The sequence below is a fragment of the Bos javanicus genome, chromosome 13 (genome assembly GCF_032452875.1).
Source record: "Bos javanicus breed banteng chromosome 13, ARS-OSU_banteng_1.0, whole genome shotgun sequence".
NCBI classification, from domain to species: domain Eukaryota; kingdom Metazoa; phylum Chordata; class Mammalia; order Artiodactyla; family Bovidae; genus Bos; species Bos javanicus.
In genome coordinates this window covers 64,705,917-64,722,702 of record NC_083880.1, presented here as the reverse complement: position 1 = coordinate 64,722,702, position 16,786 = coordinate 64,705,917, and the positions used below count along the sequence as shown (strand labels likewise).

Here is a 16,786-nt window from a genome sequence, read left to right as displayed (position 1 = left end):
ATAAAGTTATCCACGATGAAAGCAGAGTTTAAAAAACTGGTTGCCCGCCTGGAAAGTGATTAGAAAAGAATGGAGTGGGAAACTGCTGCCTTCTTTTCTATTTCATTTTTAACCATGTGTGTGCAGTTGTTTCCTTGGAAATAAATGAAATCAAGGGTATTCCCTGGGTCCAGGGATTCCCTGATGGCTCAGATGGTAAAGAGTCTGCCTGCAATGCAGGAGACCTGGATTTGATCCCTGGGTCAGGAAGATCCCCTGGAGAAGGAAATGGCAACCCACTCCAGTATTCTTGCCTGGAAAAATCCCATGGATGGAGGAGCCAGGCAGTCTACAGTCCATGGGGTTGCAAAGAGTCGAACATGACTGAGTGACTTCACTACAGGTTTAGGACACCACAATTTTACTGCTGCAGCCCTGGGTTCAATCCCCGACCAAGGAACTAAGATTCCACAAAGTGAAAATGAAGTCGCTCAGTCGTGTCCGACTCTTTGCGATCCCATGGACTATAGCCTACCAGGCTCCTCCCTCCATGGGATTCTCCAGGCAAGAGTACTGGAGTGAGTTGCCATTTCCTTCTCCGGGGGATCTTCCCAACCCAGGGATCGAACCTGAGTCTTCTGAATTCCAGGCAGACGCTTTAACCTCTGAGCCACCAGGGAAGCCCGATTCCACAAAGCTCGTGACAAAAAAGCGAAAGCAAACAGAAAAACTACCCCCACCCCCAAAGTTTGGTTGGATAGAAATTTACTTTAACCACATTATATTTTCTTGTAGGTTCTTTGCTCAAGAGGGAACAAAGGCCCTCCTTTCCCCTCTCTGCCTCATACTTGACAAGTTCGTTTTGGGAGTAGCCAGCACCCCCTCACGGAGAAGGCAATGGCACCCCACTCCAGTACTCTTGCCTGGAAAATCCCATGGACGGAGGAGCCTGAAAGGCTGCAGTCCATGGGGTCGCTGAGGGTTGGACACGACTGAGTGACTTCACTTTCACTTTTCACTTTCATGCATTGGAGAAGGAAATGGCAACCCACTCCAGTGTTCTTGCCTGGAAAATCCCAGGGACAGGGGAGCCTGGTGGGCTGCCATCTATGGGGTCACACAGTCGCACATGACTGAAGCGACTTAGCAGCAGCACCTCCTCAGAGAGGCACCACACCAGCCTTTCTTGCCTTTTTCATTCCTGTGCCCATTGTACATGATTTCCATGCCCTCCCTTGTCAGCTGGACCCTGGGCTGAATGCCAAGGTGAAGGCAGTCTTACCCACAAAGCCTATATGCAAAAGCTCACAGTGTGACCTGTGCGGTGGGGTCCCTGATACTACTGGGCTAGCATGAAGGATCCCGCTGGGCATCAACCCCTTTTCCTCTGCGGAGGTCACAGGATACACCAAAAGCACCTCTCCCCTCCCTCCTCTCAGCCTCCAGCAGAGCACCCTGCAGGGCTCAGCAGGTGGCTGGGGTGGTGAGAGATATGTTATAAGGAGGTGTGGTGAACAGGGTTGAGGAAATGATGGAGGCCATGGGGCAGTGGATACTGCTGGAGTCTGTGGCCACAGCTTCCTCCTTTTCCAGTGCCTGCTGTCTGAGTCAGCCTGCCTCTTGGCCTGTGAGTTGTCCCATGGATAGGAATGAAGCCTTCATGATGGGCTCTAGGTTGGCATGCTGCCTTGATGGCTCACCTGTGCCTGGTGCTTCTGCTCTTTGGTCGGAAAAGTCTCACCTGATGGGCTAGCTGGTACAACTCCCAGAGTGGCCATTGGTCCCAGGACCCACAGATGTAGCCCTTGACGCCACATACCCAGTGTACCCAACTGGCTTGGCAAACACTTTGAAAGGGCCCTGAAGCCCGCTCTTCCTCCAACATGTTCTGTGATGGTCTTCCTGGCCAGTGAGTCTCCTCCTGGCACCCAGGTCATGCTGAGTTTCTCTGCCACCAGGCCCTGGAGATGAGCTCCTCCTTTCAGTATGTGTTGTGAAGTTCTGTGACACACAGGTTTGATGAGTATTTGTCAAATGAGTGAAAAGTTGGATTAGGAGCAGGGGGGAAGCAAGCAGCCCATTTGATGTCATCCATTGGATTTTCCCGTTTGGGCTTGGGTGGACTAGCTGAAGAGGTGGCCGTGTATACAGGGAGGAGAGCTAGAGCCGAAGACTCTTGCATGGCTTGCAAAGCACCTTGCAACGGCAGAAGGCGAGAGATTCCACCAGCTCATGTATGAGACAACTCTTAGCCAGCAACCAGCCTCAGACTCTTGGTAGGATTGGAATATGAAGAACAGGAGAGGGAATGACAGGGAACCAAGACAGGGGGTGCAGGAACACTGTACGGGTTATCAAGCCCTGAATAAGAGCTTCCCCTGACTCCTGCACCCCAACTAGTAGCAGTAAATAACTAAAGAAGAGTTAAATTTAAATACACATTCTTACCCTCTCCTGCCTCCACACAGATGACCACTAGCTGGGAACAGAGAGTGCCCGAACTCAGATGGACACATGACTGCCTTCCCTCATATCTCTCCTCTGACCATTGATCCATTCAAGGGGGTCAACTCTTTGCTTCCAAGTCCTTCCACCTGTGCCAAGCTTCAGGTGCTACAAAGGCATATAAAGAGCTGGGGACGTTAGTGACAAAGGACTAAGAAGAAAGAGGTCCTAGGGCTTCCCTGGGGGTCCAGTGGTTAAGACTTCGCTTTCCAGTGCAGGGGCTGTGGGTTCGAACCCTCAATGCAGAGGTGTGGGTTTGATCCCTGGTTGGGAAGCTAGGACCCCACATGCCTTGGGGCCAAAAAAAAAAAGAAGGAAAAAAGATGTCATAATGTCCACTCCATACTGGGCTGCCAGTGTATCAGGCAAGACTCTCAGCTGGGCCAGAGAACACAGTCCTTTTTTATCTGGAGAAGCCTCACTCCTCGCCTTCACCTCCGTCAGGGTCTAGGCAAACCCCTCTGGTCCCAGGAGCATAGAAAGTAAACTGCAGGGGGTCAGGGCCTTGAGACCCCTTGTTCTTATCTTTCCTTCTCCCTTGCCTGCTTTCTCAGCTTCCTGAGCAGAGCTAAGCTGCACCCCAGGATCAAGGGGTTGGGGGAGGGATCTCATGGCTCAGAGAACCCTGATGGCCCCTGCTCCTTCCTCCTCCCTGCCTCTGCTCACCATCCCCCAGGCTCTGCAGGACTCAGCATTTCCATATTGCTCAAGTAGTCCCTTCCTCAGCCATGCGAGTGAGTAGGTGGTCAGTGGGACAGGAAGTAGGAGGTGAGGTGTTGGGGGGAACAGCTAAAGGCCTCACGTGTCCTAAGATTAAACAACTAAACCAACTAGCTGCCCCAGGGTCTGGTTCCGTGAGCTGAGATGAGAGTAAAAAACCCTCAGATGCTCAGTCACGTCCGACTCTTTGTGACCCCACAGACCCACCTCCACTTCTATGCTGGCACACAGGGGTGAAGTGGTGAGTGGTCTGTCTCTTCTCCATGGGTATAAATGCTGGGAAACCTAACCCAGGTGCAGCCGGCCGAGGAGGAGCTATTCCAGCTGATACACAGGTCACGGCCATACCGAGTCCTGTTCATGCCTGTCCTGGGCTGTACGGTGGGGAATTCGGGATTACCATTGATGAGCACTGCATTGCACTCTGGGAGAGCAGGTGGGAGGGTGGTAAGTAGTGTGAGGCTGAGCCCCAGCACCTCCCTGACATTATCCTTTCCTATCTCTGCAGAATGAACCAGGCTGCATGTCTAGGCTCTGAGAACAGCGTGGGCAATGGAATCTCCCTACACATACCCCACCGGAGAATGCCCTCCACCTGGAGGAATGCCCATGTTCTCCTGGAGTCAAAGCCTCCGGAGCTAGTGTGGGCTGCAGAGGGCATGAGCCAAGATGAAAGGGCTCCTTTCCTCAGCTGGAGACACAGAGTTGGAGCAGACAGCCCTCAGCCTTTAGGTGTAAGTGTTGATCTTGTCCTCACTCTGCAGTCTGATCAGACTCTCCCCACCGTCTTCACCGTCAGTGTATACTACCAGCTTTCCCTTCTCTACTTCATGCCAGGCAGCTTTTTCAGCCTTTAAGTTGCTGCTAGTCCCACATGGGGAAGCAGATGAGCAAAGTTAATTAGGTTGCGATGTGGTAACTGTTGCTCTTACATGCAAAGCATGAAGCGCAAGAGAACAGGGTGCAGCCCTCACCAGACCCAGCGCACCCTGCAAACAAGAACATTGCCCAGACTCCGACTCAGTTCTCACGTCCTCTGCTCTTAGGACTCTGGGGCCTTGAGCAGCTGCTATCAACGCAGAAAAGGAGAAGGCAGGATGGAGGGTGGGGATTTGTGGATGGAGAAGACCCACATGCTCAGCTCTGATCTCCATTCCCCTAGGTTCTGGAGATCAATCACACCATCCTCAAGTGCACCCTTGAGAACCGGCTGGAAGATGAGACAGTGAATTCCCATCCGCCAGATTCACTGCACTTGTTATGACCTGTTGCACGTGACAAGAAGGAAAAGGGACCTCTGGCCTGATGCCCTGGAGCAAGGTGGGGTGCTGCCCCAAAGACCCATACGCTTTCCTCCACGCTTCTCCAGATCGGATCTCTGGGTTTGGAGCAGATGGGAAGAGCAATTGGCTCCATGACTGGTAGGACTATCCAAACAGATGACCCTACTGTTGGCTAAACAAAGTGTATTATAGGGACTTCCCCAGTGTTCCAGTGGTAAAGAAACCACCTTCCAGAACAGGGGATGCAGGTTTGATCTCTGGTTGGGGAATCAAGATCCCACATGCCCTTTGGCAACTAAGCCCATACTCTACAACTACTGAACTTGAGCTCTGGAGCTACAACTAGAGAGGAAAATCCCATGTGTTGCAACTAAGACCCAACACAGTCAAATAAATAGATATTAAAAATAAAAATGTGTTCTAGGAAGTTGGAGCAGAAAAGCATACACAAGCTAAGAAGGTGAAAGCAAGATGACAGTTAATAATTGAACAGAGGACTAAGCCTGATGGAATATCTGCTGGAGAGGGGAGCCCCAGGCCTGACATCCAGAGTGGGGTGAGGGGCTATTGAGGATTGGATGGGGAGGCAGAAGCAGGTATAGATTAACTATTTACTGGATGAAGACTTAGCTTGGCTGCCTCCAAAATGCCTTTCATGTGCTGGAAACTCTCTTCCTGGTCCCAGAAGGTGTATGGGGCTTAAGGCCTCAGCTTACGACCTATAGATAATGGAACTGAGAAGAAACTCCAAGGCAGACAACAGGGTCCCTCTGTGAGCCTCTAAGCTAGAGAACCAGAGTTGGGGACCAAACAAAGTTAAGGAACCTAGAGAAATCAAGCTTGTCCCTGAGAACTTCTAGAGTAGAAAAGGCCAGGTAAGGATCCTGAGCCACGGGGAATCTGACTAGAGGTGGGGACCAGCCGGCATCTTGGGGGCTCCAGATTTAGCTCTGTGGGGGGGAGGGGGTGGTTAAACTGTAACTTTTTACTGAGCATCCGTGTTGAGTCCCATGCATGGGCTTTGAAACCAAGCTCCAGCAGTGGCAAACACCCTCCTTCCCACGCTGTGTGGTGCGATGGGATGTAATGGGGCCTGAGCCTTGGGGTAAACAGGTCTGGGGTACTGTGGTGCCGATCGCAAACCTCCCCACTCTTAGCCGGCCTTAGCTCCATTCCCAGGCTTAGGTAAGAGGAACCCGATTATGGTTGGAGGGCCAGAGGAAGGTCATGCCTGCTTCTCTGAAGAAGACTGTTCTCTTAGGCTTTGATGAAGCTGCCAATACTAGGCCTTAAGCCTACGCACTGCCTCCACCAAGGTCAGGCCACAAGTGATGAGTCCTGCCATTGTCCATCCTCCTTCCTGGTTTGACCCATGGCTGGACTACAGAGGACCAGAGTCGGTTGCATCTGATATGCCCCGAAAGGGACACCCTCAGGACACTCACCCAGCACAGAAGGGGAATGAGGCCAGATAGAACTTCTGAACATGACGACTGACTTTAGCCAAAAGCCCATTCAGTGTTTCTGAAGCCCAGACCAAGTTTTAAGTCAAGAACATATGACGATTCCTCATTACCCCGAGTTCAAATCTAGATCCCCAAGGCCCCCCCTCATCCCCCTCGCTGCCCATCCCACAGGGCAGACCAGTCTTCTCACCAGAATGCTTGGCCACCCACCTGAGTCCTCTCCAGCCTTCGAGGGCCAGTTCACACCTTCCTGCCTCAGGCCCGGGCATTTCTACAGCACTTCTAGGCAGCACACAGAACTGACTCTGACTCAGGGATGGGCGTCTGCCTGGTCCTGTCAACAGGGCTCAAGCTTCCTGTGGACAGGGGCTCTGTCTTGTGAGCCTTCTGCAGCTCGTCTCTGTCAGAATGCAGGCAGATGACAAATTCATGCCGCCTGACAGGAATCTTTAGTGAAGCCTTCCTTAACAGATCTCTTGATGTACTGCTGTTTCCCAGCTATACTGTAAAGACAGCAGCAGAGAACAAATGCCAAGACCCAGGGTTTATTACTGAAGGGGGAGGTGACAGAGGGTGAGGGGCTGGATAATGAGTTCTCTGCGAGAGGCTACAGATACCCACTTGGCCAGGGCAAGGCATTCTCGGGGTGACTGCAGGTTGGCAACAAGTGTTGTGTCCTCATTCCCCTGGGAGTCGGGGCCTGCCCCCAGCCTTGTGGGTTTCCTCCCCTCTTCCTGGGAATGTCCGCCGACCTGGGGCTCCCAGGTTGGGTCACAGAGCCAGAACTTGTTCTGGCCAACTGCAACTGTGTGGAGCGGCCACAACCCACTCTACCGCCATCTTGTCTGTCTGCGTGCTCCCAGGCTGTGGCTGCTACCTGGAGGCGCCTTGAGCAGGGCTGGGGCTGGGGCACAGCAGGATGGGCCCGGGCGATGTCAGGCTTTGAGTCAGGGACTCATCCAGCTTGCGGGTCTCGGCCTCCAGGACAGTGGCCTCGGGGGCCTGGGCCACGGCCAGGAGGGAGTGAGAGAGGCTGTGGTGCAGGCCCGCCAGCTCACGGTTCGTCTGCACCGAGCGGGCGATGTAGTCCTGCTTCTGCTTCCGCTCCAAGGCCAGCTGGGCTCGCAGGAGGGCCACCTGGGGGGCAGGAAAACCAAGAGGGCAAGAGCCATGGAGGACCCTGAAGCTGCCTACCCCCTCCTTGCTTGGCTCCTGTGGCTCTTGTCAGACCAGCCTTTGAATCAACTCCACACCCATGAATCTCAGGATTAGGCTTTACAGTATATAGGGCAAGGGCTGTTGGGAATCAGAGAATCCAGTGATTGTCAATCCTGGCTGCACAGGAGGCTCAAAGAGGGAGCTTGTAAAAAAACAAAACTATTCATGTGTTTACATGTAATAAAATGCCCAGATTTTAAGTACATTTTAACATATTTCCTAACATACATATTCATGTAAAACTACTATCTCAATCAAGATACAGAACGGTTTAATTGCTGTAGAAAGCTCCATCATGCCCCTTTGGGAGATTTTAAGAAACATTCTGACTTAACTAGACAAGATGAGGCCTGAGCATCAGTAATTTTTTTCAAAGCTCCCCAGATGATTCTAATGTGTATAAGGGTTGAGAATCACTGACTGATCCATTTCTCAGATGGGTACACTGAGGTGGAGTTATTGGGAGCTCAGGGCACACTCAGGATGAGGGTGAGGCAAGAGAGGCTCCTCGTCGAGTGCAAAACTTCAGGAGGTGCTCCAGGTCCAAAGGGAGGCCTGCCCTGCCTCATCCTAGTCTGGGCCTGTCTCAGCGATATCTTTATATGAGTCTAACAGAATTCAAAGTGAGAGCTTGAGGTATAGTCAGGGCCTTCCAGTAGTGACTACTGATTTCTGGCACAGGTTCTGAAATCAGAACTTCATAGTTTTAATTACTCCTGGGCCTTGCAAGACAGGGTGAATCTTCAGGTGAGACCTCAGAGGCAAGAAGGCACTTGAAACAGGTTCCTGGAGCTTGACCTGAGCTCTGGGGTATGGATCCTGGCGCCTGTGCCAGGCTGCTCTGCCTGGTGTGCTGATGACAGTCCTGCCTGCAAGCGTGCATGTGAGGGCGGAGGAGGCCCGGGTGCTTCTGCTTGGTTCAGGCTGTCCTGTGAGAATCCTCTGTCTGCTCCTCAGCCTTCTTCCCTTCCCTTTCTCAGTAGGCGGTCTGGGGCCTGGAGCGTACTTTCTTCCCCGCTCCCACCCTAAGCATAGGAGAGGTTAAGTGCACTCAGTGTAGTAGGTAGAGCTGGGACGGCTCTGCTTGCCTCCCATGGGGTCTGCAGTTCTTTGAGGCACGAACTATCTTCCCCCTCCCTGCTGGACACGCACGAGGGACCAAGCACATAGCAGACACCAAAGCCTTGCTGTCCGAGTACCAGGGAGGGAAAGAGCCTTAGAAGATGGAACCTTCTGGAACGTACCTCTTTCTGCAGCTCAGCCACGTGCGTGGCATCCGAGGAGACCTTCTGTCCTCCTCTTCCATCCTGGGGGAAACAAATATTGTTCCAGGGGAACAGGCCTTCCATCCGGGGTTTGTGCAGGCCTCCCACAATCCTGGGGCACCAGGGCCTGGGGGCAGGAGAGGCCTCAGAGGGTCTAAACCAAACCAATGGGCAACGCCCATGGAGACTTGATGCCAAATGTCCCAGAGGTTTGGATGGGATTGGCTTCTTTGAGGCACCTCATTTAAAGTACACCGCACATCTGCCTCGTGCTGGTCCTGGGCAGCGCGTGAAGGATGCAGAGGGGAAGTGGGACAAGGGCCCTGCCCTTGGGAAGTTCTCTTTAAAGGAAGGGGGATGGAGGGCTGGGACGTGCTCAGCCACTAGGGACAGTCCCTGCCTGCCAGGCTCCAGGACTGTCGACTGATGGGCATAACTCAGTCAAAAGAGTGGTTTGCGGTGTCTTCCCCTAAATCCTTCTGGCCACAGAAAAGATTGAGGGCAGGAGGAGAAGAGGGTAACTGAAGATGAGATGGTTGGATGGCATCACTGACTCAATGGGGAAGCCTGGTGTGCTGCAGTCCTTGGGCTTGCAAAGAGTCAGACGCGACTTAGTGACCAAACGACCACCAGGAAACACCTTGGACCCATATCTTGTTAATTCAGTATTGCAAAGGGCAAGGAAGTCTAAGAGGTCCACGAAGCTGCTATTGAGCCCCTAGGTACATCGGGGTGTGGCAAGCACCACACACTGGGAGAGACCAGAAACCCATGAGCTCTGCTCCCAGGAGCCTGAAGCACTGGTCTTGGGGCAGATGGACTGAACATCAGCAAAGGCTGCTCAGAAGGCAGGGCTGCCAGCCTTGATTCAAGGCCCAGTCACTGACGTTGGGCCTCTTTCCTGGGTCAGAGACAGTGCTAGGCGGGGCACAGCCTGGTCAGGACGGGCCCTCTGGACTGGCTGAATCAGCTTCTTGCCTTGGATACACACTGCAGAGGACTGTTTCTGGTGGCCGGGCTTGGGCTCTCCGGAAGCTGCAGTCAATGAAAATGGACAAACCTGGGGTGTGGGGGACGGTGTTGTGGCTCCACTGCTCTCTAGGACCCCTGCCCTCGACGCGCGCATGGACTCCCTCTTCAGTTTCCTCCGCTCTCGCTCCACCTGCAGAGGTTGGGTATGAGTGAGAGCCCAGGGCTTGGGCTTGGCTCTGGGCTGCAGCTGAGCTGCCTTTTTGGGGAGCAGGCTGGTGTGAGGGGTGTGGTGTGAACATAAGGGGGCGTGAGAAGCTGAACTGCGTGGAGGAGAGTCTGTGCTGGGACAGCCCTGAGCGCACAGTGCTGCTGCAACAGAGGACGTGGGGCCAGCCTCCTGGGCTTCCAAGCAGGGCCAGCAAGTCTTCTGTAGAACTTGAGGCACTGTGGGCAATTCAATCTTTGTCACAAATACTGGTGCATCCCCACTTAACTTTATTTTCAGAAATGGAGAGCAGGCCAAATCTGGTCCTGGGCTATCGTTTTCAAACCCCCTGCTCCGGGGGCTGCAGGAGAAGTGGGGATGTGCACCTTTCTTCAGACTGGGAGCAGGAGCCAAGGACTGGAGTCACCCACCTGCTCCAGGGTGGTCCGCAGCTGGGCGTTGTGGTGCTGCAGCCGGCTCCGGTCAACCTCCAGCTGCGCCACCGCTCGCTGCAGGTGTTCAAGCCTCTGCTCCCAGCGCTGCTTCTCCTCTGCCTCAGGACTCGGCTCCATCTTCACCTCTGAGACCTGAAGGAAAGAGACCTGTCAAGCTCACCAGGGCAGCCCCTGAGACAGGGGAAGGCGGGGGAGCTAGACAGAGGGCAAAGGATGAACCAGGCAGGTGTGCGATTCAGGGACCCAACTCTCAGGGGAAGGGGACAAGCCCCTGGACAGGCACTCCCTCCCGGGCCATCTGTTCTCCAGGCCCCCAGCTCACCTCTCCCAGTCGGATGCCGGGCTCTCCTCCAGGCCCCTGTTCTGCTTGGCTGGTCAGGCCCAGGCTGTGGAGTCGCTCCTTCTCCAGAGCTTGTCTGGTGAGCTCTAGTTCGTCCTGGGACATCAAGGTGCAGAGCAAGTCACATCATGGTGACCGCACATTCAGAAAGTGAGAGGAACATCCGCATGTCCACTCCACCCTCCATCGTCAACAATCTCATCAGGTTTATAGTCTTATTTTTCTTGGCACCTCTCAGCTATTCTAGTGCAGAACCTTCATTTTACAGACGGATAAAACAAAGGAACAGAGGAGGATCTTCCCAAGGATACACTGTGGTCTAGGACTAAAATCTGTCTCAGTTTATTTATTTTTATTTTTTGGCCATGTTGCATGGCTTGCAGGATCTCAGTTCCCCAACCAGGGGTTGAACCAGGGCCATGGCAGTGAAATCCCAAGCACTAAACCACCAGGGAACTGCCTGGACCTGTCTCATTTTAGATCTTGCCTAAGCTAAGTGACAACTGAGAGCACTAGGAATCACGCAGAGGTGGGAACTGTGTCATCGCTTACTGGCTATGTGACTTGGGTCAAGATAGGAGCTCTCTCCAGACCCCAACCACCTTTGTAAAATACAAAGCGTAGATCAAGCCTCTGGGGTTAAACCTTTTTGGATAAATGGGAAGACTAGTGTTTAGATTATTTTCTAGACGCTTGAGGGTTCATAAATAGCGAAGGTCAAGAGGGGAGACAGAGAAGAGAAGCAGATAGTCTACTTGTGCGTGGTGGCCGTCTAGGAGGGAGGAGAAACTCAGGAGTATGAGGCCATGCTTGAAAGTCAGCCTGCTTAGGTCTAATCCAAGTTCTGCCCTTCATGAGCTGGATGATCACCGACAGGTTACTTAACCTCTTTTACGGGTTATTCCTCAACTATAAAATGAAGATATTAACTGTTCCTGCGTCTCAGGGTTGTTGTAGAAAAAGAAAGTGAGAGAACAGTGCCTGGCATGTAAAATGCTTAAAATAAAAACTGATGCTGAAGAGATGGTAACTATATACAATGGAATGCTTTTGAATGGATAAAGAAGATGTGGTAAATATATACAATGGAGTGTTACTCAGCCATAAAAAGAATGAAACAATGTCATCTGCAGCAACATGGACAGCCTTAGTAAGTAAAGCAAGTCAGACAGGTAAAAACAAATATATCACTTATACTTAGAATCTAAAAAAATGATACAAATGAATTTATTTACAAAACAGAAGCAGACTCGCAGATACAGAAAGCAAACTTACGGTTACCAAAGAGGAAAGGGGGAAGAGGGATAAATTAGGAATTTGGGATTAACAGATACACACTACACTATTATATATAAAATAGATAAACAAGGATTTGCTTGTATTACACAGGGAACTATATTCACTATCTTATAATTACCTATTAATACAAGGGAAAAGAATCTGGAAAAGAATATAGGTATATTCAGTTATATATATATATATATATATATATATATATATATACACACACACACTCTGCTATGTACCTGAAACATTGTAAATCAACTATACCTCAATTTTAAATAATAATGCTACTGGGACTTCCCTGGTGGTCCAGTGGCTAAGACTCCTCGCTCCCAAGGCAGGGGACTCAGGCTTAATCCCACACGCCACAACTAAGGCCTGGCCCAGCCAAATAAATACTGTGACGCTACTATGAAGCGGGCTCCTTCTGAAAAACATCCTTGAGTATTTTGGGAATGGGGGTACCAACCTGAACTCCATTACTGAGTAAACGGCTCAGTAATTCCCAAGTATAGAAGGTGCCTTCCCGCCCACCTATGTACCTGACTTTTTTCTGTGCCGGTAAGAACAGGCCTAGAAATAGGAGAGGAGTCGCACTTACTGAAAGCTTCTTTCTTGGGCACTTTATTCATATTATTGCTTTTTGGACTCAAAATGGCTGTATGGGGCTGATATCATTCCATATTTTATCAATGAGAAAAACGAGTCAGAGAAGAAAAAGCACTTACCCCAGGTCACACAGCTACTAAACTGCAGAACTGTATTTCAAATCCAAGAACTTGACTCCAGAGTTCATAAATGAAACCCTTTGTGTGCATATTGTATTTTAACCAGAACAGAGATTTGGGGGCTCCGGGAAGGCTAGTCCCTGCAGGGCTGTGTGTCTGAGGTCGGGGAGGGGGTTCTCCAGTGCTCACATCCAGTCAAGGGACCAGGATATAGAGTCGACTTATCAGGAAAAATGGGCTGGGCTCCTCTGGGTAAAATAGATAATACCTCTCCACGTCCAGCAGTAAACCCAGCTCTCCTGATGACCCACTGTGTGCAGACCTTGTGCTCAGTGCAAACATGACTAAGACATGGCCCTGACCTGAGGATAAAGATCATACTCTAAGGTCACTTCCTCTGCCGTTCAACATCCTGCCTAGAGGAGCCCACTTTTTCTAACTGTTGATATCTCCCAAGTCTCTACCGCTGGCCTCAATCTCATCCTTTACCTTCAGCTCAGTTTACAGACCCGCCACTGGACCTGTCCCCTTGCAGGTCCCACAGGTACGTCACTCGTTTCCAAACTCACCGCACTATTTCCCTCTTGTTCCCCAAACCCTCCTCTATCTCAGTGAGCAGAAACCTGGACCCTGTCTTTACTTTGTCATTTCTTCGTGTCTCCATCCACACTTCCTATCTCAGGTCACCACCTCCCCGCTGACTCCCACTTACAGCCTCCTACTCAGTCTCCCCAGATCTCCAGCTGCTCCACAGGGCAGCCTGAGCCATCTTTATGAACTATTATATATCTGATTCTGTCATTCCCTGGGCCCAAACCCTTCATCCACTTCCCACTGGTCATCCAGGTCCTCAACATGCTGACAAGCCCTAAACGATGGGCCCCTGCCATCCTCTCTGCTCTTGCCAGCCCCCTGCTCTACGTCCCAGGCAGCCTCAACTCCCTGACTGATATTCTACATTCTCTCTCCCCTCCTTTTCTCCTCTCCCTCCCCTACCTGTGCTGGGCTACTTCCTTACCGGTCCCTTCAGATCTAATCTCAAACATCACTTTTACCAGGAAGCCTTTTGGGACCCAGGAAAGGCGGGGCATCCCTCTAGTTTGCTCAGAGCACACTAAACTAATCCTAATTAAGCACTAACCCCAAGAGCTGCATGCACGGCACAATAATCGCTCTTCCACTAGACCGTTAACTCTGGGAGGGCAGAGTCTGTGGGTGTCGCCTTGCCCCTCCCACTCCACACTAGCACACTAACTGGGATTCCACTGTGTTGAGGTGTCCGTGACCTCACCTTTACTTACACCCTGAGGTGCAGATGGCCCCGGAGTCTTACCCGCCACGACGTGACTCACCTGCAGCCTCTGCTGCTCCGAGTCCCGCTCCAGCACGGAGGCCTGTAGGAGCAGGGCCGCCTCCTGCAGACTGCTCACGCTGGCCTTGCTCTGGGCCAGGGACAGCGCCAGGTGCTGGGCCTTCTCCCTCCACTCAATCTCCCTGGCCTCCGTCTGCCTCAGAGCCCTCTGCAGTCGCTCCAGCTCCCGCTGCAGCCTGGGCCCTGAGGAGTCGAGTGGGGGAGACGGCTCCTCCCTGGGCGAGGTTTTGTGGCTGTGGGGTGCATCCTCCAGATCCTTCCTTTGCTGGGCCTCCCGCAGCTCCAAGAGCTCGTCTTCCTTTTGAGCCAGGGTCCGCTGTAGCTCCCTGAGGCTCTCCCGGAGGCCCCTCACCTCTTCCCCTTCTCTCTCGTGCCTGCGCTCCTGCTTCTCTTGGGCCAGAGACTTCTCTAGCAGCTGCCCCTGCCTCCTCAGCTCTCTCAGCTCTTTGTCCCTCTGGGCAAGCGCCTGCTGGAGCTGCTGCACGGTCTCCTGGTGCCGGAGGTCCCCGTCTTGGATCTCACCTTCCCGCTTCCTTAGGGTCTCCTCGAGCTGCTGGGCTTGGGCCTGGCAGGAGTCCAGGGCGGCCTGCAAGGTGGCCGTGCTGGCCTCCAGGTTGCGGCTCAGTTCGGCCTGCCCATGAAGATGCTGCTCTTTCTCCCGCAGGGCGGCCTGAGCCTGGCCAAGGGCCTTCTGCAGAGCTTCAGCCTGGCCCCGGGCAGCCTCCTCCTGCCGTTGGGAGGCCTGGCCCTCTGCCCGTAGGGCCTCCAGCTCCCTGTCACGGGCGTCGAGCAGCGCCTCTGCCTGCAGCCAGCTGTCCCGCAGGCCCCGGGCCTCCGCCTCATGCTCCTGGGCCTGCTCGGCACACTGCTGCTGGAGGGCCCGCAGCACCTTCTCCTGCTCCCGAGCCTCTGCCCGAAGGTCACCCAGCACCTCTTCCAGGGCCTGGCTCCGCCGCCCCTCCACTGCCAGCTCTTCCTGGAGCCTCCGCGCGTGTTCCTTGTGTTCCTCGAGCTCAGCCCGGCGCTCCTCCAGGGCAGCATGCGCCTGCTCCAGGGCGGTCTGCAGTGAGTCTGCCTGCTCCTTCACGTTCTTCTCCTGGTCCTGGGCCTCTTGCTGCTGCAGGGCCTGGAGCTCCTGGGTCCTCTGCACCAGGACCCTCTGGGTCTCTTCCAGCTGCCCCTGAAGCTCCTGCTCTTTCAGCTCCCCCTGGTCCTGGGCTTCCTGCAGGTGCTGCTGCAGGACCGCAATCTCCTGCTCCCGCTGGGTCAAAAGGAGGCTGGTCTCACTCACCTTCCTGTGAAGGCCCTGGAGCTCCTGTTCCAGCTGGTCCCTGTGTTCCCGAAGCTCCTGGATGTGCTCCTGCTGGCACTCCACCTCCTTCTCCTTATCTCGCAGGATCAGCTTCATGTGCTCCAGGCTTCCACGCTGAGCTTTGCTCTGGCCCTTCCCTTCCTCTGCCCACTCCTGCCTCAGCTGCCGCTGCGAGACCAGCTCCCGGCCCCGCTCTCTCAGGGCCAGCTTGATCTGCTCCAGGTCTTCCTCCAGGATCTTGGTCTGCCGGCTCCTCTGATCTTCCAGGGCCTGCGTCCTCTCCTTCAGCAGCACTAGCTCCTGCTCCCTCCTCTCCAGGTCTTGACTTAGACGCTCTTTCTGCCTCTGCAGATCCCGGATCTGGTCTTGCTGGGCCATGGCCTCCTGCTCCTTCTCCTGAAGCTCACTAGCCAGGAGAGTGCTGTGGCCCTCCAGCTCCTGGATCCGGCTGCCCTGTGCCAGCAGTTCCTGGCTCCTTTCCTCCAGGTCCAGCGTTAGGTGGGTCAGAGCCACCCTCTGTGCTTCCCTCTGGCCCTCCAGCTCCTCTATCGCCTTTCGCTGGCTCTCCGTTTTGTGACGCTTCTCTTCGAGTTCCAGGGCCAGGCATTCCGTCGTAACCAGCTGCTTCTTCAGGTCCTGAATCTGGCCTTTCTGGGACTCGATCACTTGGACTTTCTTCTCAAGTTCCAGGAGATGATGCTCTAGGATGCTCGTCTGCGTCTCCCGGTCCTTCTCAAGTTCCTGGATCCGCTCTCTCTGCAGGGCCAGCTGCTGCTCTCGCTCCTGAACAGCCACGGGGAGATGCTCTAGCACAGACCTACACTCCTCCAGCTCCTGGATCTGTCCCTGCTGTAGATCCACCTCTCGGTTCCTCTTCTTCAGGTCCAGAGACAGCACTTCCAACACAGCCTTCTGCATTTCCCGTTGCTTCTCCAGTTCCTCGATTTTCCCCTGCAGAGTCTCCACCTCCCCTTCTCTTTCTGAGAGGGCCTGGGCCAGGCGAGCCAGATTCTCCTGCAGAGCCTTCCCCTGGGCCACTTTCAGCTCACCCTGCTCCTGCAGGGCCTGGGCTCGCTGGCGCTCACTCGCCACCTCCTCATTTTTCAGTTTCAGGGCTGAGCGCGCCATCCGCAGATCTTCCTCCAGGGCCACAGCAGCACTTGCCTGAGCCCTGGCTTCTGTGATAGAGGCTTGGAGATGTTCCACCTGGGCAGTCAGGCTCTCCTTGGCTGCCTGCAGTAACTTGCGCTCATTCTGGAAAATGAGATACAAAACCACCTTAAAGCTGTGCTTCCCTCAAACTGTCGCTCTAACAAGGGCCTTTTCTTTCTTTCCTCTGTGGTATCAGCCTTGTCAAGGATGTGAGCAAAAGGAACTGAGCATTCTACTTAGGCTGATGCTGTAAAAGAACATCCCGACCACACTTTTAGGCTCTGCTCTGCTCAAAGTCTGGTGCAAATCAGCCATCCCAGACTCTAGTCCTTCAGGTCAAGGGATAAAGATCTCAACCTCAATTCAGAAAGTAATTAAAGGAAGATTCACTGAGGCCTTCATAATGGTCCTCAGGGCTGTGGGGACAGCCAGAGAAATGGAGCCACTGCTGAAGAAAGCTGGGCACTATATATGCATGGGGTTTGACCAGGGGCTAGGATGGGAGCCCGAGCCTTGGCCCCTCCCCAGTT

At 53.4% G+C, this 16,786-nt stretch overlaps 1 protein-coding gene across 7 annotated transcripts in view; it reads right to left on the bottom strand.

Annotated features, from left to right (window-relative positions):
* Positions 1-6,482: 6,482 nt before the first annotated feature.
* The window catches only part of CEP250 (centrosomal protein 250), a 47,317-nt gene continuing 37,013 nt past the window's right edge, over positions 6,483-16,786 (bottom strand). For all 7 annotated transcript variants that reach the window (XM_061437385.1, XM_061437386.1, XM_061437387.1 and 4 more), the window contains 6 exons: positions 13,773-16,358; positions 10,391-10,504; positions 10,045-10,200; positions 9,497-9,598; positions 8,416-8,478; positions 6,483-7,090 (listed from right to left, as the gene is read on the bottom strand). In XM_061437385.1, the coding sequence (XP_061293369.1) occupies positions 6,827-7,090; positions 8,416-8,478; positions 9,497-9,598; positions 10,045-10,200; positions 10,391-10,504; positions 13,773-16,358 (3,285 nt within the window). In that variant the 3' untranslated portion in view covers positions 6,483-6,826. The remainder of the gene's footprint in view (positions 7,091-8,415; positions 8,479-9,496; positions 9,599-10,044; positions 10,201-10,390; positions 10,505-13,772; positions 16,359-16,786) is intronic.